Source organism: Melospiza melodia, chromosome 1 (assembly GCF_035770615.1).
Source record: "Melospiza melodia melodia isolate bMelMel2 chromosome 1, bMelMel2.pri, whole genome shotgun sequence".
In the NCBI taxonomy this organism is placed as follows: Eukaryota; Metazoa; Chordata; class Aves; order Passeriformes; family Passerellidae; genus Melospiza; species Melospiza melodia.
This window is the reverse complement of record NC_086194.1, coordinates 140,969,824-140,995,207: the sequence shown is the minus strand read 5'-3', so window position 1 is coordinate 140,995,207 and position 25,384 is coordinate 140,969,824. Positions and strand designations below refer to the sequence as shown.

Sequence of the window (25,384 nt, the reverse complement as noted above, 5' to 3'; positions counted from 1 at the left end):
GCAAAATAGACCTTTGACCTGCAATTTACAGCTTTTATCACATTTTAAAGCTATGTAGCCAGCCAGCTTAGGGCAGTAAATCTTGCACGTTTTGTAGTGATTCTTATTTTTGTGTTTGTTCGGCTAAAGCAGGGTAGCGGCTCTATGCCATGTTATGGCTGAATATTTAAAAAACAATTTGCAAAATCAGGAGTATTTTAAAAACAACTTCAGGCCTGTAGTTCTGGGTGGCCCACAGAGCTGTTTCTGAGAAACCTGCTTCACGTTTGTTACGGTCTAGGAGACCCTTACCCCTCCTCCATAGAAGCCAGTGCTGACCATGAGATGAAAGAGAGATCTGCACGTTACTGTGTGTGTGTCTTTGTCTGAGAGGGAGAGATGCTGGCTGGCATGTAATTACTTTTCTCATTTGCTCTTGCAAATTATTTTCCAAACTTTCTGAGGAAAGACAATATATTCCTCAAACAAAGTCTGGGTTTTTTTCTACTTATGACTATGAGAGGCCTTTTATATCTTTTTAGAGTGGCTCAAACTGTGCGCCTTTAAAACCTGGGTTTGAATGTATTACTGCATGTGCAAAAAAACCTTTAGAAATAAGAAGAGACACAGTGATTTATGGTTTTCCAGCCAGAGCACTATTAGAAATAAAATATTATTTCAAATTGCAATTTAAAATATTTTTCAGATGTATTTTGGCTTTCGTGTTTGTCACAATAAAAAAAATAACATCTGTTTTCCAATTTTAAATTAAATTTAAAACAACATGTTTTTCTCATTAGTACTGTTTATCTGTACTATCTGCTAAACTTGGATGTCAACTCCTCTGCTGAAGTAATCTGATTTTAGTTCACAGGATTAGTAGCATCTATCAACAATCAGAGATTTTGCACTAGTGGAAGATAGAAGATAAATGTTTATAGTTATTTCATACATTAAGTTTAAGCTTCATCCTTTACTCCCATTGCTGTTGAACTTCTCATCTACTTCTTTGAGACTTAACTTGTATGTGGTTTTAGTAACTTTTGCAGTCAAAACATTTAAATATTTTTCCTTCTGACTTCTCTTAGCTACAATACCTATTGGTCTGGTATTTTTTGTTTAAGAAAAGTAAATAGCATTTTGAGGGACAAATGTCCTTCAGGGGCTGTAATAAGTACAGACCCCTGCCTGCATTCTGTCCTCTGGATTTGCAAGAAATGTTGCTTCTCCCAATGAGTAACCTCTTTTTGGGTTTGTTTATTAATTGAGTTGTGTCAGGTACGTCAGAGGATTGGTGCATCTGTGTGTCTGACTCCCTGTTGATTTTCATCCCTCCTTGTCTCCTTTGCTCACCTGCAAGTTTTACCCCCAAAGTCTCTGTATATCTTTGCACTGAGGCAGATTTTGGTGGTGAGGGAGGCTGTAAACAACCTGTGCACTTTAATAACCTGTGCTGACTGATGCTCTCCTGCTGGATGAGTTCAAGAGGTTGCCTCATTACAGACTTTGTGGTGGCTTATGTAGCTTCACCCTGTGCATCCATATGTCTCAACTGGTGGCTGTGTCACTCCTGGGTTACAGCCAGCGAGGGCAAGACAGCTGAAAGGGGGTCACTGCCCTTTTAGTGGAACAGCTTCTCAGGTTGGGTATTAGAGAGCCCCATCTGTCTGTTTTTGGTGGCTCATGAAAGCTGGAGGAGGGAGATGAAGGCAGCAATTCAGTCTCTGGGCTAAATTCCATCTTGGGGCTCCCTTTTCAGAGAGGTACTTTTTTTCTCTTGTGTCATGCCCAGTACACTCAGTCAAAAGAGGGGAGGTTTGCAGCCCAAGGCTGTCTCTGATCGATTAGTGAGTCCTAATGGCTTTGCAGTGGGATTGAGCTGTTTGGAGCAGGGAGTTATGGCTTTTGCTGCTCCTGTGAGGGGCTGAGGCTCAGGGAGGGGAGAGGACACAGTTCTCAAAGGTGGCAGGAGAAACAGAGCCACCAGGTTTTCATGAGGGGAGATGGTGTCTCTCAGGACAAGCCCTTATTGTTCAACAACAACAACAAAAAAGAAAAATAAAAAAAGAAGTAAAGAAACCCTCATTACTTCCACAGTGCTGGGTGTTATTTAAAGAGGTGTGATAGCTGAATTTTCAATGAGACCTGAGGTGGGTCCAAAATTCCAGTCTAAATTTCAAGGGGATTTTTTTATTGTAATAATGAAACACAGAGTGTAAGAACTATGAATTATCACTTTCTAAGTATTAACATGTTATAGAGCTGAATCGGTCAACATATGGGAAATATTACAAATATGCCATAATGTTATGATATAATTGTGTGATATAAGTTATTTTCCAATACTTTGTTTTAGTAATTCACATAATTTTTCCTTTCATTTCAGGCAGCAGTTTTACAACATCATCAGGAATATATGCAGGAAATAATTCACTCACAAATTCTACTGGATTTAATAGTTCACAGCAGGTAAATTTGTTAATAGGAGTTCAGCAAACTTTGGCAAACTTAGAATTCTCATCTGCTGAAAAAATATAGCTCTTAGTTTGTTGAAAGAAATTGTCATCTTTCAAGTCAAACTAAAATGTTTATAAATGTTTTTCTTCAATCTGTCATCTGAGAGCTAATTGTCAGAGGTTGATGTTCTTATTCATGTTCTTATTCACGCATCTTCAGCAGTGTGTCTAATAAACTGCTTGTATGAGAAGACATACTTAATTATGTGTAATTTAGATTTCATTTTACTGCCTCACAGTTTTAGGTCCTACAGCATCCAGTCCAGGAAGCATACGTGCTCAAAGTCTGACATGTGTTTGTAGTTATATTTTGGAATTTATACTGAAAAGTAGCAAAACTTTGATGGGCTACTCAGTTGCTTTTTTGTCTTGCAGGAATATCCCTCCTATCCCAGTTTTGGCCAGGGCCAATATGCACAGTATTACAATAGCTCACCATACCCTTCACATTACATGACAAACAGCAACACCAGCCCTACGACACCCTCCACAAATGCAACATACCAGCTCCAAGAACCACCATCTGGCATCACCAGTCAAGCAGTTACAGATCCTGCAGCAGGTAATTACATGGATTTTATGGTCCCTATGAGGCACGTTTTTGTAAGTTGAAAGGGGATTGAATTGGATTTTTTTTCGTGTAATGGTTGATTTTTTTTTATTATTATTTCTTAATCCTGAGCCTGTGGCATATCTTGGACAGATTTTAACAGAAAATAGAGTAAAGAAAAAAGAGGATCAGTAACATTTTTAAAGCTTATCTGGAATACAAGTTGTTTGTATTTATTTGCAAAGTGTGTTAAAAATTGCAGGGTATGAATAAGTCTTAACAGTAAACAAGAACCTGGTGCTTTTAAGCTCTGTATTCATTAAGATAAACCCCTTTGATTTTTCTTAAAACTGAAATCAAGAGGCCTTCGAACCATAACCCAACTGTCTACTTGAAAGAGAGCTTTTGAGCTCTTTCTTTCAGAGGACATAATAATGCTTGCAATGGAGAGTGGAAATTGCACAAGTGTTTCCATTTTAAGAAAAGATTTTCAGTGGCTTATTCTTTTTTCCCAGTCATTTTACCTTTCTTGGTGGAATTTGGCAGTCCTTTACTAGTTGAGATACTTTTTGAACATTTATGCCAAACTGCTCCAGCTGTTTTTGGAAATGAGTGGTGAAAAATACTTTTCTCATTATTAAAAAGAAGTTAAAATCCATCTTTTTAAAAGATCAGGTGTGTCAGTCATTAGTAGATGGCAGAGGTATGAAGTCTGTCAGAGAGAAATTCCAAGATTGCAGATGTGTTTCTTAGTAATGCAGGAAGAAGCAGTTATGATTTGGCAGTGCTATCAGGTGGTTTTGTTTCTGGCTTCTTTGGGATGAGGTTGGTTTTAGTTCTCTTGAAGCACTTGATGGGACTGATCTTCCATGTGCAATGCTGAATTTTACTATAATTTGCTAGGCCTCTGTTGCTTTTCTGCCTGAGTGTGAACCAGAAGAAAATGTTATGCAGTGTTGTCTTTTTTGAGACATTTGTTGCAAGTAAGGAAGAAAATACAGCTGGTGTGTGCATTTATGTACACCAGGTCACGTGTGTGCACTGTATTTGAGAAAGGAATCTTTCTAAATATGTGAGCGCTTATTGGGGTCTGTGGCATTTAGATGTGGATGCATATTGATGTCTGCATAATTATCCTGCTTTTCACTTGTTGAAAATTTTTTGCTTTTGTTTTCTTGTGATTTTGTTTTCTTTTCTTTTTAAGTTGGAAGCAGTTAAGTTCCTCTTTAGCCCAAAACCCTACGGTGATCAAGTTTTAGCTGTTATCAAGATACTAAAATTGAATCGTTGTATCATCTGTGTCTTGATCTTTTGCAATATTTTTGCATGCATTTTTCTAATTGATCTTTACTATAGCATTTACTTCCTAAAAGCTATAGTAAATGTGCATATGAAGAGAGGAGGTATAATATTCCCAAGCTCAAACTTAGTGAGTTAAAGACTGTCCTCCTATTTAAATAGTTTTCTGTGCTCTATAAGCCTGAACAGAACTTTTCTCAGTTCCTTTTTAAGAAGTCTTTCTTTTCTCCCCCACATCTTCCATGTTCTTCTTATGACAGTTTTGTCTAAAAATTTGAAAGAATTTGGTGAGCTTTCTCATGGATGAGTTCTGCACCTAATCCTTCTTCTAATTTCTTATTTCATGTATTGAAAGCTGTACATCCATGGATGCCCTACCACTGCTTGCTTAGCCCTTTCTCAGACGTGTGCACACCTCCTCTGGCATTGCTGGGACTTCCATTTCATTCCCGAGACATTAACATTACTGATTTAACAGTTCAGAAAATGTTCCTTCCAGCAGTTTGCAAATAGCAACCCTTAATGTGGCAATGGAGTTATCATGGGCTGGCTGCCTCTACCAGAGGCAGAGACACATTTAGGAAAGTACCTAAATGTGGTACCTGTGTACCTATTAGAAAGAACTGGTGAAAGTCATCTCCATCAATGTGGTTGCAATCAGCAGAAGGTCTAGGGCCAAATTTCTCCATTTTTCTTTATGCAGTTTTTTTCTTTATGCAGTTAGGTTAGCATCAAGCTCATTTAGGCTCCTTCTGTATTGCCTGGAGAGAGATGAACACTTCTCAGAGTTCAGTTTAACAAGAGTCTTAATCCTGAGATGCCAAAGCCTCTCCAGTGGCATGAAAACAGTTTAAAGTGGCTAACATACCTGTGCTGGCTTCCTAAGGAGAAATTAGGCAGGAATCTTCTGCTCCCTCATCTTCAGCGCTGGTAGAAAGGAAAGAAGGAACCATCAGTGAATCCAGTGCTGTGCTTGCCATTTCTCCTTGGACAGTAAATGGTTGTGCTTTTTTCTTGTTGAGGTTTATTGCCAGCCCTCAGCTGAGGTCATAAACAGCCTGCTTGGAGGACAAAGCAAGGCTGGGCTCAAAGAAAAGAGGGATCAACATATAGGAAGGAAATGCTGGTGGAGTGGGGACAAGTGGAAGGCACATTCAACAGAAGGACATTCACAGTCGGGTCAAAAACACAGAACAAAACAGCAAATTAAACAAATTTTTATTACAATTAGTAAAATTTCTGTAAGCTGTTTTGCCACATCTGCTCAAGTTAGGCTGCTGATTCTTTACCACAACTGGAATGTTTCATATGAGGGATGTGGGGAGCAGTGCAGAGCTATCACATTTTGTAGGATGGGCTCCAGCTGCTGAATTGCAGCTGTCTGTCCTTAGACATATTCTATATTTAAAAAAAAACATGTAATCCATGTGGTTATGAACTATGCCAGGACAAGCACAGAACAGCCTTCAGACTTTACAGAGGCACCAGAATGATTTGACAGACATAGGTGGTTTCTATGAATTTGGGCCAATAAGTGAAACAGAAGAGTCTGGTAAGAAAAATGTGAAAGGGAGAAAGTAATTTTGTGCTCATGTGACATTTTTAATAGAGTTTTGCCGACTCAGAAATCTCAGATAATTTCACTTCAAATATGTTTTATTCCTTGTCCAAATATAAAATAATCCTTTTATGATTTTCCTCAGTTACTAGTTAAATTTGAAAGTTTTTGCCATGCAATCCTGAACATGCAGGAATTCCTGCAGAAAAACCTGGGATTTTCCATGCTCAGTGTTTCTTCTTTCTCTTCGCTTTCAGGATTTGAAACTTTCTTGTACCACAGTCAGGATAAAATCATTCATTGCCCAAATGTTTATAGTCTTTGTATCCATAAATCAGATATAGAAATTAATGTTACTTTCTTGTGAACAAAAGCCTGTATTTTTCTTAGTGATGTAATCAGAAAATTGCAGATTTTTTGTTAAGCTGTAGTATCTAAGAGAAGTAATAAGAATTAAAAATATGAAATAGAAGTAGATAAATGAGCAAATATTTGTTCTCCCTTCCACTATTTAAATTCATTGAAATAGGTTGAGTGAAGAAAAGCAGTATTTCTTTATGTTCCATGTAGGTAAGCTGTGTAGCTCTTTGCTGCAGGATGTTGTGGATGCAAAATGTTTGTGCCAGTTCAAGCCTAACTTTGACAAGCTCAAATATTAAATTTACAGAGACAACAAGAAATTCTTGATGCAGCAGATCAGTGGAGACTGGGGATTAATTAGTGCTGTGTGGATGTCTGTCCTTTTTATGCTTTCTTACTTACCTTCCAGCTGTTTGCCAGTGGTGAAATTTACCCTGGAGAGATGGAGTTATGCCCCCATTCACTATGCCTACCCTGATGCTCAAAAATTCTTAGTGTAACATTCATAACATTATTTCTAGGAGTTAATATGGAAATAAAACTACCTTTTATAAAGCCATAATAATTTTCTCTTGCAATATTTCAACTCCATCATCACAAATTGTAATAAAAAGTTCTTGATTTGTGCAATATTTTTTCTTCATTCAGTCAGGAAGGCTGAATTTATCCTTCTGTTTCATATGATGATATATTTATAATTTATTAAACAGTGTTTCTCACAAGAGAGACTTGCATTGTTCTTGCGATTCAATCTCTTTCATTTTTCTTGGTTTCTGTAATAAGTGTGTTTAATATATTACTGGAAGGTTTGGGGTTTTTTTCATATTACTCACATACTTCTCAATGCAGATTAAAAACCTCACAGGGGTTGTGCCAGCCAGCAAAACTTGGTCTCAGACATGGGCCACTATTTTGCTATTAAAGACTAAACTTCTTTTTCCTTGAGTACTATATCATCTTTAGTATTACAAAAGGGAAAGCAACTTTTACAGTTTCTTCTTATCATGTTTCATAACAATAAATTAGAGACACAAAAGTGAAAGAGGGTAAATAGTTTATATAGACGACTTTTCTTTCCTCTATGGAAAAAAATGCAGCTATATTTGCAGCACATTTCTGGTATTCTAATGTTTGTTCTTTTCCATAAATATAAATGAAGAGTAAATCTAGAGGATATATTATACAAAGAAGGAAAATCACAGAAAATTCTGTCAAAACAGAAATTAAATTGCATACAGTGGTGAATAGCAAAGTGCAGTACTGGTTTTGCTTTTCTCATAATAATTGTTCTCCTGGGATGCTTATCTTTGGTTTTGGTGGGATTAAAAGTAACAATGATTTCAAATTGTTTGAAAACTGAACTGATGAGTAAGGAAGAAATAACTAATAAGGATACAGGTACTACTGGTTCATTATTGATTGTTTCATGTTTTTTCCTCGATAAAGAATGCTGGAGGACAAAAATCTGGACCACTGTCAGTTGTGGTCATATATATTTATAAATACTGTTATATATGATATTTTGTCATTATTTTAAATATGCAAACCTAAATCAAAACCTCAACCAGGCTTTGAAATAAATAGTCATTTTTGCCACTATTTTTAACAGACTGTTGAGAGCTTCTGTCAAGTTTATAATAGCATGCTCTTAACTCTCAATATACAAACATTAAATTTGTTTTTCAAGTGAAGATTTTGACATTTTGTCAAAACAGCACTAGACATATACTTCTGTGATCCTGACAGCAGGCATTATTGTATTTCTTGCAATATTTACTTTGTGCTTTTACTTACTGCTAATACAGTATTATTTTTTTAGTGGACAAGTAAAAAAAGGAACATCCACAAATACACTTGATTCTGCTGCAATGTTCAATCCTGGTCCAGTTGTATGCAAGCAGAAGTTTGTATAGGTGCTCATGGAATTTGTGTTTAGTTTTATTTATGCAAAAGGAAACTTTAATTATGCAAAGTAAGAAAATCATAGTGTGAGACTGACATATTCAAATTATTTGAATCTTGTATTTTTATTCTGGTACACAGAAGTTGAAATAACACTGGCAAAATGAAGTATAAGATTTAAGGGAAAGCCATTAATCGGGGCACAATCTAAATGGAATGTTTTTTGTACATAGGTACTTGTAGAGACATTTGACCGTACTAAGTACCCTGGACCCACCTTATCCATGTGATTTACATTGTGACATGAGATATGATTACTTTGATAATGTACGTTTACTCTTTTTTGCATAACCTTTCAGTGTAGTAAGGAAAAAGTCTAATAAAATTTGCAACGCCTTTGTCAGCAGCAAAAGCTCTACCCACACACACCAGCTGGATTTACCTAAAGACACACTTGATTTTGGGCTTTCTGGCGTAGCCATTTGCCCCAGATTTGTCACTGGACACTATTGCTGTACATTGAAATCAACAGTAAGAAAATGCGGCAATTACTATGGGGGATTTTCATAACAAACAGAAATGAATTACAGAATATGGTGTTGCAAATGCTCTCTCTGCAGCTGTACTGTCAGCTCATAAATAGTCAAGGTGGTTTTAGTTTTGAGATGATGGAAAATTGTCCTGTGTGACAAAACCATCAACGCTGCCCAGAGTGATGTATAAAGGGAATTATAAACTGATGAACTCTCATGTCAAGTTGCAGTGTTATGGTGCCTTGAAGCAGAGAGGAAAGTCTGATGCAGTCTGGTTCATTTATTCTAGTTAGGCTAGAATGTAAACATATTTCATTCCTCGCAGTTATGTTTTTGTCAGGCTTGATGTCACTGTATGCTACAGGGGTTGCTACCAGGTCAGAAGCAGGGGAGTACCAGTCACACCTGGAAAACAAGATATTTACAGAATCTGGGCTTAAAACGTATTTTTTTTTTTTTTTCTGACTGACTGTAGAAGTCAAGAGGGAGACTTTTATACTTATCCAAGGTTCAGAAGGTGAAGCAGAAGTAACCTATAACATTTCGTGTCTGCCTGGAGCAAAGAACAGAGAGTTGCTATAGCAGGGAGATCTAAAATGATGTGTATGTCCATGGATGCAGAAGAATAACTGTTGCTACAGCTGCTATTAATACAAATTTTTAATATTAACTGTTGCTATTAATACAAATTTGTGAAGGCATTGCAACACAGAGCCACAGCACTGGCAGTGTGGGCTGATGGATCCAGCAGGCTGTACCCTGCCTGCTGCAGGGGCCATCAGCAGGCACCTTGGGAGCATCAAGGGCAGGCTGGGCTTGTGTAAGATTTGCCCTAAGCACTTTTCCAGATCCCAGATATTTTTGTCTCGGGGGATTTCCAGACCTGCTATTGTTTGTGTGTTTAGGGTGTGCCTGCATTAGTATTTTAATTTTGAAGCTTCGGCTCAGTAGAGCAGTCCTAGGGCACCCAAGTGGAGTCCTTCCAGTCAAAGCTGACCTGGAAAGTGTCCTCCAGAACAGCTCCTAATTGCTCCAGCCCTTCTGAGGGTGCCCAGGAGCTCAGCTGAGAATGCACTTGCACTGGAACAACCTCTCAGAAACAGCCAGCAGAGCCTGATGTCGTTGCCACCACTTGCCTGATCCCACTGATCCAACTTGCTAATGTAGCACCCTGAATGCTTCACTTCCAGGGATGTATTCAGGCCCCTCTTGAACCCATGTAACATTTTGAGAGGCTGGCATGGGGTTTTTTTTTTTACAAAATGTGGACAAATCTCGTTTTATCTGAACTCCTTGTATTTAACCAGGCTGCAGCCAGCTCCCTTTGGTGATCTTGCTTTTGTGTTGGGCAGGCAATGGATCTGATCCTCACCCTCTTCTCTGCTCAAGATTATGTGCAGGGCAGGGTTTTCTCCTGCACTTATTTGGGTTTGTGATGCTCAAGGACAGGATAAAATTGAATTCAGTGTTTTAGAAAAATCATCATTTCACTTGGCTAGTATTAAAGTGTCTGGTACAAGTCAGCTGAAGTTGAACAAATTAACCTTCTCTTAGCAATGATTATAGAGTAATGAGTGTAGTGATAACATTATTTGTGTCTATGTAAATTGACTTCAGCAAGTCTTTTGATGCCCCTGGCAGTTAAATCTTTTCACTTAATATAATTAACAATTCACTTAACAATTTTAAAAGCAAGCTAGGCTAAGGCAGTTTGGCAGGAATTGCAGCAGAAGGATAAAAAGCAGTTCAGGAAGTCATGTCCAGAGAGGAGTTAGTAAGAGCTCACTGCTAAAACAGAGGGATGGCTGCAGCAGCATTCCTCAGTGTCTGCCTTGGGCCTAGCACCAGACCACATTTTCATTAATCACTATGTGACAGAACAGAATGTGTTTGCCTATTAAATATGTAGATGACACCATGCTGAGAGGGGCTGTGAGGCCTTTGGAAACGGGATGAGAACTCAAAAAATGGAGATGTGATCTGAATAGGAGCAGGTGTGAGGTATACATTTAGGCAGGAATGATGAACTGCACAAATGTGGGACAGGGAATGTTGGCAGCTTCTTCCAGGCTCTACCTTTCCCTGCAGAGCCCTCTCAGTACTGCAGACATTAGTGGCACACAGAGTACCCTCAGCCACTGTTGTTTTTCTTTCTCCAGAATTTTTCAGGGCTGGGCGTGTTGAAGCTCAGGGCTCAGGTGGACGCTGACTTCTTTAACTGGGTTTCCTTATGAGGCCCTGAGAGTGACCATTGGACACTGAGCTGGTGACACAGCCGTGCACACAGAGGCTTCCCTTCACGTACATGGAACAGGTTTCTTGCACGCAACCTCATGTTTTCCCCCACTGGTGACTGCTGTCTGTCACATTGTAACACACTGATCTCCTCAGCAGGCTCAGGAGCTGCAGGTATCAGCAATGTTGCTTGTTCAGTCATGCGCAAGGTTTGGCCAAGTCTTGGAGAAACAACCAGTTCAATGTCACTTCTTCCTCAGAGGACAATCTAGGAATGCCCAGTCCAATATTTATGGAAATATTGTAGACAGTGCAATTTTTTTCTGGCCAAGTGGTGTCCTGGGAGGGTAGCCTGCAGAACATTCAGGAAGTCAAGCTTTGCTTGATTTTGCTTTGCATTATGTTGTCCAGTTTGGCGAGATTGTAGAGAATAAGAATCAGACCCCAGCAAAGATTGACAGGGAAGGGTTAATTAAACAACAAAGGGGATCTGTGAACAGTCTTCAAATGCATGCAGATACAATGAAGGGAGTGATTTTCCCCCACTTTCACAGATTAAACTTCTACTGCTGTAATGAATGCTGAAGTTGTATGTTATGATGCAGCTGTCCAAGCAGCAGAGATTTCCTGGGGAAATCCATAAGAGCAGGACAGACAAATGTTTTTGGGAATGATGGAAGTACAGTGGTCCCAAGAAGGGGTCCTGAGGCAGGGTTGGGAGTTTTTCTGTCAGGTGACAGTCTGGTGCATCCAGACAGATTACCTGGGAAGGGGAAATGGAAATGAGCCTCCACCCAAACTTGCAGCCCTGTGTTTAAAATTTTAAATGAAGTATTCATAAGTGAAAGTGTTGCAAAGATGGAGAGCTGGATGCCTCTTACAGACAGATTTTCTTCCCTGCCCCCACCATGCTCTGCTCTGTGTCCTCACTCATTTAGGTTTCCTTGTTTGTTGATTTGTCATGGAGTTTTGTTTATACTCTTTCCATCTCACCTGTTCCCTACTTGTTTTAGTATTACTCCAGCAAGTTTAATTCTTGAAGCTTTCAGGCATAGCATGTCTGTAAGAAAAGTTTCTAAAACTGGGAACTAAAGCCAAACTCCTGAAAACAGTGTCAAAGAGCAAAGGCAGCTGAAATTTAAATTAGTCAATAGAAAATGCAATTTTTCATTACATCTAAGTTTTGAAGTACGTATTTAGAACATCATATCACCAGTATACCTGTTGAAGAAATTCTGGTCTGTTTATTTTATGGGGTTTTAGTATAGGTCAAATGTTTTCAGAGGATTCTCTGCTTAACTTTGAGTTACATCTTTGTTTGATGTAGTCTGAAATATTTAAGTAAATATATAAGGTGAAATATGTGAGCTATTCTCAATAAGTGTAGATTTGAAGGCTGAGCATGAGAATTTCAAGACCTTTTCCTTTCATTCAGGACAAGTAACTGTTATTATTTGGAGTAATTGTGCATATGTGGTGTTACACAGATGTCCAGAGTCTCCTCCTTAATTTAACCTTTGACCTCAACAGGATGTTTTCCTAGGAGAGAGAATCCCTTGTGTGAGAAGTATACCTGTCTGTTCAAGCTGGAATGTTGTGGTCTAGGCAGATTCAAATTTAAAATTTTGCATCTACTGAACTCTAAAGAGTAGTTAATATTAACCTAGCAGTAAAACTGAAAAACTTAAAAGTTGCAGCTGCCTTCATAAAGTAGTGTTTTTAGGAAAAACAAAAAGAAATCATGGTGACCATCAAAATAAAAGTATTTCTGAAATTCAGACTATGAAAGGAAGTTTTCAAAAGAGATTTAAAAATGTGTTGTTGCATTTCTAAGGACTACGGTACTGCTAATTAAATTAATGGGAAGGAAAACTGATGCTCAGTGTATGCTTTGTTAATGTACAAGCATTCACTATGATATGGATGTTAAGAGTAGCAAAATATCTTCAAAGCTGCATGTTTTCAGAAAAACTCTGCTGTTCCTATCTACATGAATCATCGCTCTTTTTACAGCTGTTCAGTAACAGTAAATATTCTTATAAATAAATGTGGCATAATAATTAGCATGCAATACTGTTTGTAAAGATTTGTATCCTGTCTTGAAGGTACTCATTGGAAATGTTCAGTGTTGATTAGGCCTTTAAAAATACTTGAAATCTCACCTTCAGTTGATGCATATTTAACACTTATTCATTTAAATTACTGTAGGAAAATAAATATTCTGGTTTATGCTATATCTTGGAATAATCCTACTCTTCTGGCTCAAATGTAGCAATCTAAGAGTGTCCAACCAGGCAATTTGGAAAATATTTCAATTTATATTTGTCTGGGCTTTTTTCACACCTGGTTGGATTTTTCTTACCTGTCACCATAACAGTCATTTTAAAGCATTTAAGGTATTTAAGTTTGAAAAGTTAGAGTTAAATTAATGCTGTTTTATGAAAAACTGGCATCCTGTAAAATTGTTTGCTTAATCTTGTAATAATCGAAGGAATGAAGCAATGAAGTTTTTATCTCCTGAGTCTTTTATAGGCATTTACTGAAATCGCTTGTCACTCTTTTTACATAAAATTTGAGCTAGATTGAATTAATTTATGAATCGATATGACCTCTTACTGTTTTATATTTCATTATTCTAGTTAGGACTGGGTTTGAGCAAGTAAGCTGAACATTTTGAGTGCTGAACTGAAGGGTAAAAGTGTTCTTTCTTTACTGTGACAGAATACAGCACAATCCACAGTCCATCCACCCCCATTAAAGATTCAGACTCAGACAGATTGCGTCGGAGCTCAGATGGGAAATCACGTGGACGTGGCAGAAGAAACAATAATCCTTCACCACCACCTGACTCTGATCTGGAGGTACTATATATGAAATATCTTTGGCCTGTTACAGAATTTTGTTTTTATCATTATTTCACACAAAGTGTTATTTATGCATCAAAAATAAAGTGGCATTGAAACTCCCTTTCTCCTAACAGTATTTCCATAGATAATAGGATTTTTCTTCTAAAGAACCTTCTTCAGGAAGAGCTTCTACTTCCTTGGAAAAATACTGGGTGTTTCTTTCTCCTTTGATTAACAAAGCAAACAAACAAACAAACCAAAACAAACCAAATGGGGAAAAAAAAGAAAGAAAAAAAAAGGAGCAATCTTTTCCCAAGGCAAATAAAGGTTTTGAATTGGACAAGAGACACTTCTAGCACAATAGTGGGGTTTGTTCTCCCATGCCCTGTTCACATTCCTCCCAGTGGCCCATGGTTTATGTTGAGAACACATCTCCAATGACACACCACAGCTATGAGTGTCCACACTGCATTACTTTTCCTTTCCAGAAGCTTACCCCATTTGTCATCATGGGAAATACAATCTCACCAGGATTTTAAATGTTTGTATTTGAACACTTTATTTTTCATTAAGTTATCATTTTTTGTGTGGTCAGAGGACAAATTTAAAACAAGTATTTTCCATTGTCTCTAAGCAAAATAATTATTTACTAATGCCATAAGTTTTATGCATACATCCTCCAAGCTCATAGTTTTTGTTCTTCAGATGCCTAAAATGCATTAAATTTAACATAAGGGAAACAAAGTGCTTAGCAGCAGTCTGCTTTGTTTTGGTTTTAGAGGTAATTTTCAAGGGCACTTACATGAATTTTTGTAAGACTTTTGTTTTGTAAGACTTGCAGAAATACAGAATTCTAACCCCAAAGATTTAATTTTCAGATGCTTCTCTTTGTTTATTTGAGTTTCTATCTCACATCAAGCTTCAAAAATTGCATTGTACAGTTTCATTTTCTGTGTATATTTGACTATACTATAATTCTATTCTAATAGAAGTATTTGATATAATGGAAATTATAGTAAAAAGCTAACAGATTGTATTACCCTACCCTGGAAAAAAAACCTACTTGTTAGTTTTGAAAATAAATGGCAGGGAAGCTATGGTTTTAATATGCAACCATATCAGTACAATTTTCCCATTTTTGTGCTTACTGATTCAAATTTTAACTTTCCATTTCAAGTATTAGCTTCACAAAGGAACACATTGATTTGATTCTCTTTTTACAGAGAGTATTCATTTGGGATTTGGATGAGACAATCATCATTTTCCATTCCTTGCTTACAGGGTCCTATGCTAACAGATATGGAAGGGTAAGTGTCAAGAAACTGGTGGAAATGTTCAGTAATATTTGCTGGTTTATGGTTGATACACAAGGAATACCAGAACATTAGTTGATTTATAGAGGCAAACTGGTACTGGCCTTACAAGACAAAAAAAATATCAAGCTGTTTTACATGTCTAGGCTTTGCAGTTGCTCAGCTCTTGTGTTCAGTACATATTTAGATAATGTTGGGTTACTTGATACTTGTGATACTCAAACTTAATACTTTGACCACTTGAGGTTTGGTTTGTAGATACAGGTTGTCTGAAACCTTTTGACATCATCAAAATCTGCGAAGATCTGCATCCCTTTAGAGAGTTCCAGGAATGATTGCTATGATGGATTGGCTGTGCTCTGTATTGAGAGGGAAAGAGGAAGAATGCTTTTGGACATGGCCAGATTAATCTAAAATTTTTTACCTTTGATTTTTTTTTAAATCTAAATATTGACTGATGTTTTCAAAAGTCTGCTTATGAGTCAAATCTTTATATTATGCACAGTCTATAAATCATAACTGGACTGATGAATATGTCTGCAGACAGCAGATTTCCTTGTAATTCTCAGAAGAGAAACATGATTTTTGGTGAATAAGAACAGTTTATGGAAGGAATGTCCTTATGAGATCAGAGTTCTTTTTGTCAGGATTGTATTTGAAAGTTAACAGCTTGTGCTAAAATCTGTTATAGCCTTTTATGTTCACCTCCTGTGAGTTAAGACTGCAATGTGATTTTTTGTTAACCTCAAAAATTTCTATGTGTAAAGAACAGCTACATAGCTTTGTCTGGCTTTGTGTAATGCCTATGTCTTCTTGTAAAGCTTCTATTTAGCACTAAAAGGTTTTACCCTGCACCCAGATGAGTGAAGGGCAAAGCTACCTCCAGTTCAGTCTGTGCCTGGGTCAGGTTCTGAGTTTCTCTCAATAGCTTTTTGCACTATAAAAGTCTAAAGCAATACTACTTTGCAACCTTTCTTCCTTGTTCAGGTAAGGTTTGTTTGCAGAAGTGTTTACTGTAATAACAGTGTACCTGTTTAAAGAATATAATTAGGTTTTTTTCATTATATGTCAGAAAAGCAAGTTAATTCAGCAGCCTTGGTTTCCTAGGTGTTGTTAGTTTATATTTAGTTAATTCAGCAACCTTGGTTTCCTAGGTGTTGTTAGTTTATATTTATTTTAGTTTTTATGTTTATATATTTAGTTTAATTGTTGAAACTTTAATGTTTCAACAATTATTGTATGGATATGTATGGACAAAAGCACTTACCGAAGGGTATTAAATATTTACCAAAAGTTGTTTTCCATTTTTCAAACTAAAACCAGCTTTTGTGTGGTATCCCAAAATCTATGACAATTTAGTTCAGAATGAGGAGAACAAATCCCAATGCTCACAAAAAAGCTCAGTGTCAACAGAATCTCACCACTGGCTTTTGGCCAGCAGAGTAGTGCTGGGAAAGCCTAATTAATTAGTCACTGCCATAGAAGTACTAATGTGAGCATATTTTTTCCATTTGTTACTAGTTCCCTGTAGTGGATTCATTAATTAGAACCTGAACATAAACACTTTATTGCTGGATGGTTGAAGTTGAGGAAAGTGGCTGGGATTCAATTGCAAAGAGATATAAATATGTGTGCTGCAAGGAGGGAGCTGACTCCTGGGTGCAGCTCGATCTCTGTTGGCACTGTTTACATAAGATGCAGCTTTTGCCCAGCTGGCTCTGGTTTCATGGCATCTGGCACAATATTCCTGCACTGCTAAATGACAGCCAACTGTTGATGGTGAGAGCAATCATGGCATTGCTGCTTAATCTTTGGATAAGTACGAAATCTTTTTGGTGAGGGGTAGCAACATGCCTGTCCGTGGCTCCCAGATGATGCCATGAAACTGCCATTCTGGTTTTGTTTTCTTAAGGTTTCATTCAAATCAGAGTTTCTCTTGGGCTATTGACAGCTTCAGACAACAGTTAGTAATTTCCAGGGATGTTAGAGAGACAGTGTCAAATGTTCAAGGCAAACATGCTAAACCATGAGAATTTTAGGGTTTATTTGTGGCAGCAGAAGGTGCATGTTTTTAAAAGAGGGTTTGCCTCTGGTTAATGACTTAAAATCAGAAATCTGGACCGTTAGTTAATCTGAAAAAAATGAAAGTTGAGGGGAATTATTGCTCTTTTCACCTGTATTCTTGTTTATGAGCAACCCAACATCATGTTCTCTTATAAATCTGTGCTGTGGTGAGGGCTAGAAATGCCCTTTTAAAAAATTAAGTCTAGGGTGATCACATAATCATTAAAATACAAAAGCTGGATCTTCAAACAAACAAGAATGTCCTAATTAAATAATAGGGGATTTGGCAACTTGGCATTCAGCTCTTTTCATAATGCCTGAGTGAGTTTCATGGTGAATGACTATGAATGATGTTTGGCCTTGCTGCTGAAGGGATTGATTTTCTTTGCCTAATTCTCTCCCTCATTCTTCCTAACTTCTTCCTTGTACCATTTTTTTCTGTATCTTCTTACTTTTACATCTGTTTTTATCACCTGCTCTCCTTTAGCTGCTATTGTGCTCTATTTTCCTCCTGCTTTTTTCCTTCAGTTTTGTTGTAACATAATAACACCTTTATTTTTCAGTTTATACATTCATGGCAAAAATTATTCCATAAAACATTAATTTTTATTTAAGGATAATTTGAATTTAGTGAATTTAATGGAAATGTATGAAACTCAAAGAATATGCCCTTCCAGAAGATTAGACAAAAAAACCCAAAACATTTTCATTTGCTTTTGAATTTTTTTAACTATGTACAGAGAGAGATGTATTGATCAAATATAAAGTTACCAGTTAGTTTAATTGACATTAGGGCTGATTAAGTTTTGGCATTTGGAAAAAGTTGGAGCCTTTTAAGAGCAGGTGAAAATATATCTCAGCATTGGCACAGAATACTATGGTCTTTACATACATTTCCATCCCCAGTGAAAGCAGTTATATGCAGAGGTTTTAAAGGAATTTTCCTTTAAATTATAAGCTATTTTATTGTGGTTTAATATACTTTAGAGATAGAGAAAAACAAAGCCTGGTTTCACTTAACCCTTCATTTGTGACCTGTAGGCTTAAGTGGAAAATAAGCCTGGTACCCAAAGTGAACTTTCCTGTTTTTCAGCTTCTTGTTTCTCCAGGAAACAAAGAAATCAAGTAGCTAGAATTTAGAAATGACATAAAGGCAATGTTTTGGCTCCAATGCCAGTATTCAAAACAAAAGGCCTACTTAAGCAGTTTGACATTGGTATTTCTTTTCTTTAGTCAAACTGTACCTCCCTCAGAGATTTGTACCTGATTTTGACCATACCTGAAAAGACACTGACTGAACCTGCAAATCCCAGGCAACATGAAGAGATTGTTAGCTTTCCTACTCATTGTGAGACACCTCACAATAATTAGTTAGCAATTAGTGGCTTAAAAGTGCAAAAGAAGGTTGGGTATGGGATTATTTTTTTTTAAATCTTGTTCTAGCCTTATCTTTTTTTTAAAGTTTACTGCCCCCACTGTAATGTCTGGTGGCAGAGTTTGATATACTATAATGCTTTTAACCAAGGTTCTTGTGCTTTTCATTGGATTAGTTGCAAGTTTGTGACTACACAGTTATTTAAAATGTTAATGCAGATAAGGTTTTTGCTTCTGTTAAATATGTAGCTACCGAGAGCCAGAGTTTAACATAGTTTTTGTGTTAAGTAGAACTTCCTATATAAAAATATTGTATTTAAACTAGGAGTTAAACTTTCTTTGAAAAGCAATCCATTTAGTTTGGATTTATTTAAATTGACACTTTCAGTAGGTGCCAATGAGTTTCATACATTTTTTCTGCCTAATTATATTAACCTAATAAATGACATTATTTTAGTATTACTTTGGAGGAAACCATTCTGTTTTATTTCTGCCATGTAAAAATACCTTGGAGTAAAATGGGTAGGAAGCTTTTTACAGACAAAATCCTCTTTTTACAGACTCAGAAATGTGATAAAAATGTTCGATAATAATAAAAGCAAGTCATGTGCACTGAAATGTAAAATATATATTTGCAGCCATTAGTCTGACTGCAAAATTAGTCAAATGAGTTCATAACCAGTATCATGCTCTGTTCCCCATTTATTCTGCTTTTCAAAATGATGTTGCTGTTTAGGGATGGAAGTCAGAAGGGAATTATTTCTTCCTTGTTGCATTAGTAGTTGATACTCAAGATCAGCTAGTGGTCTTCATTTGCATATTAGACTTTTAGCCCATTTGATTCCTTTAATAACTACAGCAGAGGCTCCTGAGAGGTGTCTTCTGTTACTGCTCAGGCACAACAAAAATCTTTGTTTAAAAATAAAGAAGCCCGATGAGCTGTGTAGGATGATGAGCTGCTAACTGGGCACGAAGATAAGCAGAAATGTCACAGGGAGAAGAAGCCTCAGGCCCAGCTAGAGAGAAAATACCACCTGCTTTCCACCTCACCTACAAAAGTAAAGCAGAGGAAAGCTTAGGTCTACAAACAGAGCAATATTAAAACAGAGAGACAGAATACTTTTGTTCATATTTCAAAGTGTTTCCATTTGAACTAAGAAGCCAAATATTCCTTTTTTTTTTTTTTTTGGCTGTGCCAGTTTAAATAAAAGACTTATTTTTAAGGGCAAAGTTCATCAAAATAGCATGATGCAATTTTTTTCCCCAGTTATAAGGGTTATTTTTTAAATTTATTTTAAAAAACTTGCTCTTAATGGATGTGGGTTCAAGAATAGATGTTTTGTCTGCTCAGTGTTGCTCTGCTTTGAAATTTCAAAAATTCTTTCTCTGGATAGCAGTTCTTGGGTTTTGGCATTTCCAGAAGGCAAACAGGCTCCCAATCACCAATCTTTTCCAGCTCTTCACTAGTGACGCATTTTGCCTTTTTAACCAGTAGTTATAGAAAAATGTTTGAAAGTTCAGAGATCATGTTGAAGCATCTATTAATTTGATTTAGAGGTGGAAAAAGAAACTAAGGACTGCATCTCTTGCTTTTTAACTGTGACTTGTCATCAAGTTTAGAATATTAGCTTATTTTAAGTAAAATATGGGTTGTCACTTCTTCAGTTCTATTTAAAATATAATTCCTAACAAACTAACATTATTAATAGAGGCTTTTATGGGATAATATAACATGTTCTTTCAAACTCCTGCTCCTGTGCTCTTGGATAGACTTGGCATTATAAATGAGAAACTCTATATCAAACGTATGTATTAGACTCTCTTTTCGATTTTTCAGATTGAAAATATATAAAACACCAAAAAAATCAAAACAAGACAAACATCTGTAATGCATTTGGTAACCACAATGCTGAACATGCTTTTTGAGTTTATTAGCTCAGTAAGGAGTAAGTTGTTACGGTAATTTCTGTAGAGAAGTTAAAGTGTGTTATGTATTAATAACAAACAATAGTTTTGTTCACTCTGCATGGGTGGGCCAAACTGGAAACATAATTAAAGCTTTTTTGACAATCAAGGAGTGGTTTTAAATAGAATTACCATTTGCAAATAAAACATCAATAGTTCTTTGCTTTAAAGTCACTAGGTATTCCCAGGGTTGAACCCTGTCATTTGTGACCAGTTTATTTTGAGTAACAATAGTATTATCATACCCCTGCTTGATCATAAAACTTGTGAGCAGTTGTAGAATCTGGAGAAGTTTTAGCTGAAATGGATTTGCACAGAGATCAAAGAGCCAGTGGCAGGGATGCATGAGGGGGACCACAGAAGTCCCGCTGCAAAATCAAGGAGTCAGTTGAGTTTAAGGCATATTTTTGAGTGTTACTGGGAAGTGCTGTAGTAAAGGGTAAGAGAGTTACTGAACTGAAACCGACAAAGCAGATGTTGCATTTGATATAAGTATTATGTTATGAAAAGCTGTTCCTCCAGTTTGTATTTGGGTATATGTGTTAGGCACAGTATTGATGGTGTACTTGCTTAATTTCTTCTTTAAGGATCCTCCCACTTCTGTGTCCCTTGGACTGCGAATGGAAGAGATGATTTTCAATTTGGCCGACACGCATCTATTCTTTAACGATTTAGAAGTAAGTGTTCATTCTTTTAAAACACACAGAGATGATTAATATTTAGTATTTGTCTGATTTTATGTGTTGTTAGATGCTTTGACAATTATTTGCAGTTTCAATACCCAAATGCTTAGAAAATAGCTATATCATTTAGTCATTAGGATATATAATATCTACACTAAATGTCTGAACTGGCCTTCAAAGGTTACTGCAGCTTAAATGGTAGAATCTTGTCCTCACAGGTTTTAGCACTTATGATGACAGTAGACAAGTTTCAGAAGTGGATACACCAAAGGAGCCCATAAACACACAGAATTCAATAGTCTGCACAGGCCATTAAATATTAAACTCTGTAAACAGTTGATGGCTGGGTGCAGATTTCTTGCTTACATCCCACGGTGGGCAAGTGTTACCTTAGCCCCAAGGGACATGATAAATGTTGCATGGGCTGTCTGTGGGCTGTTCCTGGGGCTGCTGTGCCTGCAGCAGCCACGGGGTGTTTTGTGCCGGGGTCCCTCTGCCTGCAGAGAGGAGCTGTGGGTGCCTTGCCAAGGGATTTTTTAGCCTGCACAGCCTATGGTTTGGCAATGCTTGGGAGATCCTTCCAAAGCTCTCCAAACTGCTGAAAGAGACTGTCACTCTAATGCCTGGCTGTTTCATCTTAAAAGGGAAAAAAGCAATTTCTGATCACATTTTAATAACAGAAAAACATGAAAACAGTCAGACTTCTTTCCCATCATAGTGAAGACAGCTGTTTATTTAAAATCCAGCTGTTAAGCAAGCTTGTGGTGGGACTGCCAACACACATTAATCATCAAGTTGTTGTTTTGCTAGATTTTAGAATAGTGTGTTATTCCAGACAGCAAAAGAATCTAAAAGATTCAAATGCAACTTTTGCTGATCAAAGTTAATTGGCAGCAATTGGCCTTTAAATATTTCCTGATGTTTCCCTTTTCAAAATCAAGCAAAATACACCTTATTCAATAGATGAGCCAAAATAATTTGAAAAATGCCAGTGTGTGATAGACCTCAAATGTGGTTTTATCCAACATCTGTCCTATATTTTGATTTCTTTTCATCTAAAAAGAAACCACTCACAGATGATTTGGCATCTTAGAATGTAATGAAATTATTGAACATGCTTTTTTTTCTTCCATTCCTTAGAGTATTTATTTTTTATACTTACAGTAAAATAGCTGGTTTCTTGAAATTTTAAAGTAGCATTTTCTTCCATTAAGGTGGTATTTAAAGATATTGTAGTTTTGGATATAAGAAGCACCAATGAGTTGCATGTATGAGACTTATTTTTCAGATTTATCTAAAAATATAACAATGCTAGTTATTTTTCAACTCTGTTTCTGATTATATTTCATTTTAACCAGAGCAGAATGAAAAAGTACTACTCTTTTTGTATTTAAGTATATTTAACAAAGTTCAGTGTGTTTTCATTTGCCATGCAGAGCCAGATATGTAGCTATTTCATACAGGATTGTCAGCCTCACTGACTTAATGAAAGTTAATCATCCACATCTTAGGGGTGGCAGATTATCTTCTGCTAATAGACACGTTGCAGCCTTAACAATGGAGCACAGTGGTTCATTCACTCAAGAACTTTGAAGGTGTGTATGAGAAAACAGCTGCTGGTTCATGGAGGCAGAGGAGCTCATGCTAAGCCTGATTCTTTGCATTTCCACCATAACCCCAGTTTATGTTGTATGTCCAAACTGAAGTGCAATAGTTGGTGTCTATACCCTGGCCTGCCTTCCTCACACATAGAGGCACCCAGGAGTGAGCAGCTGTGTGCTTGTCCTTGTACACCAGCCCTAATCCTTATGGCTGGGGAGCAGGAGCTCCAGTCTGAGGGATCATGCCTAGGGGTGAAGAGCACATTCAGTGTGCACGGACAAGCCTTCAGAGCACACAGTGGAAGGGTGTAAGGGAGCCTGTACTTTGTGGGAAGCTGCATGTAAGGACTAGGCCTCATCACAGACTGGGGCTTTCAGTTCATCAGCAGTGAGACAGTTTTTTGAACATGTCACAGAAATGTCGTGTTCTTGAAGGAGCATGTCCTCCTGGAGCCACAGTTGTCATTCTTGTGAGCATCACCATTTAGCAAGCAGGGTCTGCCGTTTTCCCAAGGGCTGTGACCTCAGGGCAGATTCCTCACATCCATCTCAGAAACTCAAAAGTCCTTGCTTGGTGGTTTGGAGTTCAGGCTGCTCACAGCCTGACAGGCTTCCAGCAAAACTGTGGACAATTTGGTTTGGATATGCCTCAGGCCTAAAGCATCTATTCTCACTGATGAAGAACTGAGTCTGAAAGATCTAGATCAGGTCTAAGCTTTGCAGATCATCAGCACAAGTATCTGGGCTGTTGGGATTGAAAACATTTGTAGGCACATTGCCTGTGAGCTGCAGAGCCTGGCTATCCATGCCCAGCAGTCGTATGAAGAACAGCAAAGCGAGATTTGGAACATATCTAACCCACAGAGTAGATGTGTGTTTGAGCCTAGGCTTAATTCAAAGTGGGAAAGTGAAAGCTGATGCCCTCTGTCTCACCCAGGCTCAGAGGGAACCCTTCTTGGCACATACAGAGGCAGCTTTTAAAGGCAGGCAATCATCTGTCATAGCTTTGGCCTACGATGCACATTTTTCCAGATACCACAAGTTAATGTTTTTTAAATAAAAAAATCATCCAACATTCCAGAAAACTCTATAATCAGAATAGCTCTCTTGTTATCCAAGTGAAAATACTTTTTCGTCTTATAAAATGCTGAAGTCTGATTGAACATTTTGAATGCAAAGGGCAGAGTTGCAGCAGTGATCTCTGAAGCACAGTTTGATTTATGTATGACCTAACTGGCTTTTCAAAGTTCAGCCTAGAGATTTAGTAATGTTACTAGGTTAAATTCTACAGTGGTCAGTTTTTAGTCTGTGTAAAGTGCCATTGTGTATCAGTTAAATTTAGTAGGGGATACAGCCAGGTAAATGAATCATTTATTTTTTTGTATGTTGTTCTTTATGTAGTAATAATAATATTAATACTTGTAATTAAAAATTTCAAACTCATTGAAAAAATTCAGTCAGATCTCACTATCTAGCTTTGAAGTCAGTATTCTGTTTCTGGATGGGTGAACTGCAGTTAGATTTGCACCCTTGCACTAGTTCTTATTTTATTGCTTTGAAAAAAATAAAATAAATTGCTTATTTCTTTCACTTTCCACAGATTTATTTGGAGTAATTAATTTCAAAGTGATGTAATAGCAAACAATTTCTGATCTTTAGGAATATTTCTTAAAACAGCATGTTAAAGGGATATGACAAAATTTTTAACATACTGAAAGGAAAAATATTAATGTTTACTTATGTATAATTCGATCTAAGTACCATAATAAACAGTATTTTCATGCATTAGAAGTAATTTCATAATAAAATTAGAGAAGTGTACCAGGCTGAACAGTGGAAGATAGTGCAGTGTTCTAAAAATTTTGATTCCAAAATCTGCATTTGGGTTTCTGAACAAGAGCTTTTAGTTTTCAGTATTGAAGATTTTTATGTAAATGTCTCATACTCTCTGTTTTATAGTTGAATTTTAATTGTGTGCAAGAGGGAATAATTACATTAGTGTAGTGCCCTCAAGAGAACCACGGTTATCTCATCTGAAAATAAAAAGTTTTGATTTTGCATGCTGATTATGTTGTGATAGAGATAATAAGGTATAATATTTTAAAGGTCTATATGGAGCAATTACACATATTATGTATTTAACGAGGTATGCTCCAGTGTTTTAGGGAAATGAGCAACTTGATGATAGGACTGAGATGTGACATCCACAGAGGTTATCAGCTCTGGTGCAGGTGTGTTCTACAGCAGAGCAGGGGAGAGTGGCTCACAGGGAATGTGAGCTCCTTCCTCAGCCAGGGAAGGCCCAGGGGGGCACAGAGACCCACCAGGAGCTGGCTGCTCTTATGAGAGTGGCATGTGCGAGGCCAGGAGGAATGATGGCCAACCCCTCTTCCCAAAGTAGGCAGCCCTAGCAAGCACTGTGGCCAGGAGCACGTGGCCAGGGCAGGCAGACAGGTCTTGGTGTAGCAGTTTGCTCAGCAGGGTGTGCAGGGAAGGTGACAACACAGAGGTGGGACATCCACTGGCCAAGCGCGGGCACGTGAAGTCCACCAGCAGCCAAGCTCCATTCTGTAGCCATCTGCACAGGTCAGGGGCACTCATCCCAC

At 37.4% G+C, this 25,384-nt stretch overlaps 1 protein-coding gene across 9 annotated transcripts in view; it reads left to right on the top strand.

The window, feature by feature from the left end:
* Positions 1 to 25,384, top strand: part of EYA1 (EYA transcriptional coactivator and phosphatase 1) — a 158,838-nt gene that overhangs the window by 98,683 nt on the left and 34,771 nt on the right. For all 9 annotated transcript variants that reach the window (XM_063170265.1, XM_063170256.1, XM_063170229.1 and 6 more), the window contains 5 exons: positions 2,366 to 2,448; positions 2,871 to 3,057; positions 13,654 to 13,793; positions 15,002 to 15,085; positions 21,082 to 21,171. In XM_063170265.1, the coding sequence (XP_063026335.1) occupies positions 2,366 to 2,448; positions 2,871 to 3,057; positions 13,654 to 13,793; positions 15,002 to 15,085; positions 21,082 to 21,171 (584 nt within the window). The remainder of the gene's footprint in view (positions 1 to 2,365; positions 2,449 to 2,870; positions 3,058 to 13,653; positions 13,794 to 15,001; positions 15,086 to 21,081; positions 21,172 to 25,384) is intronic.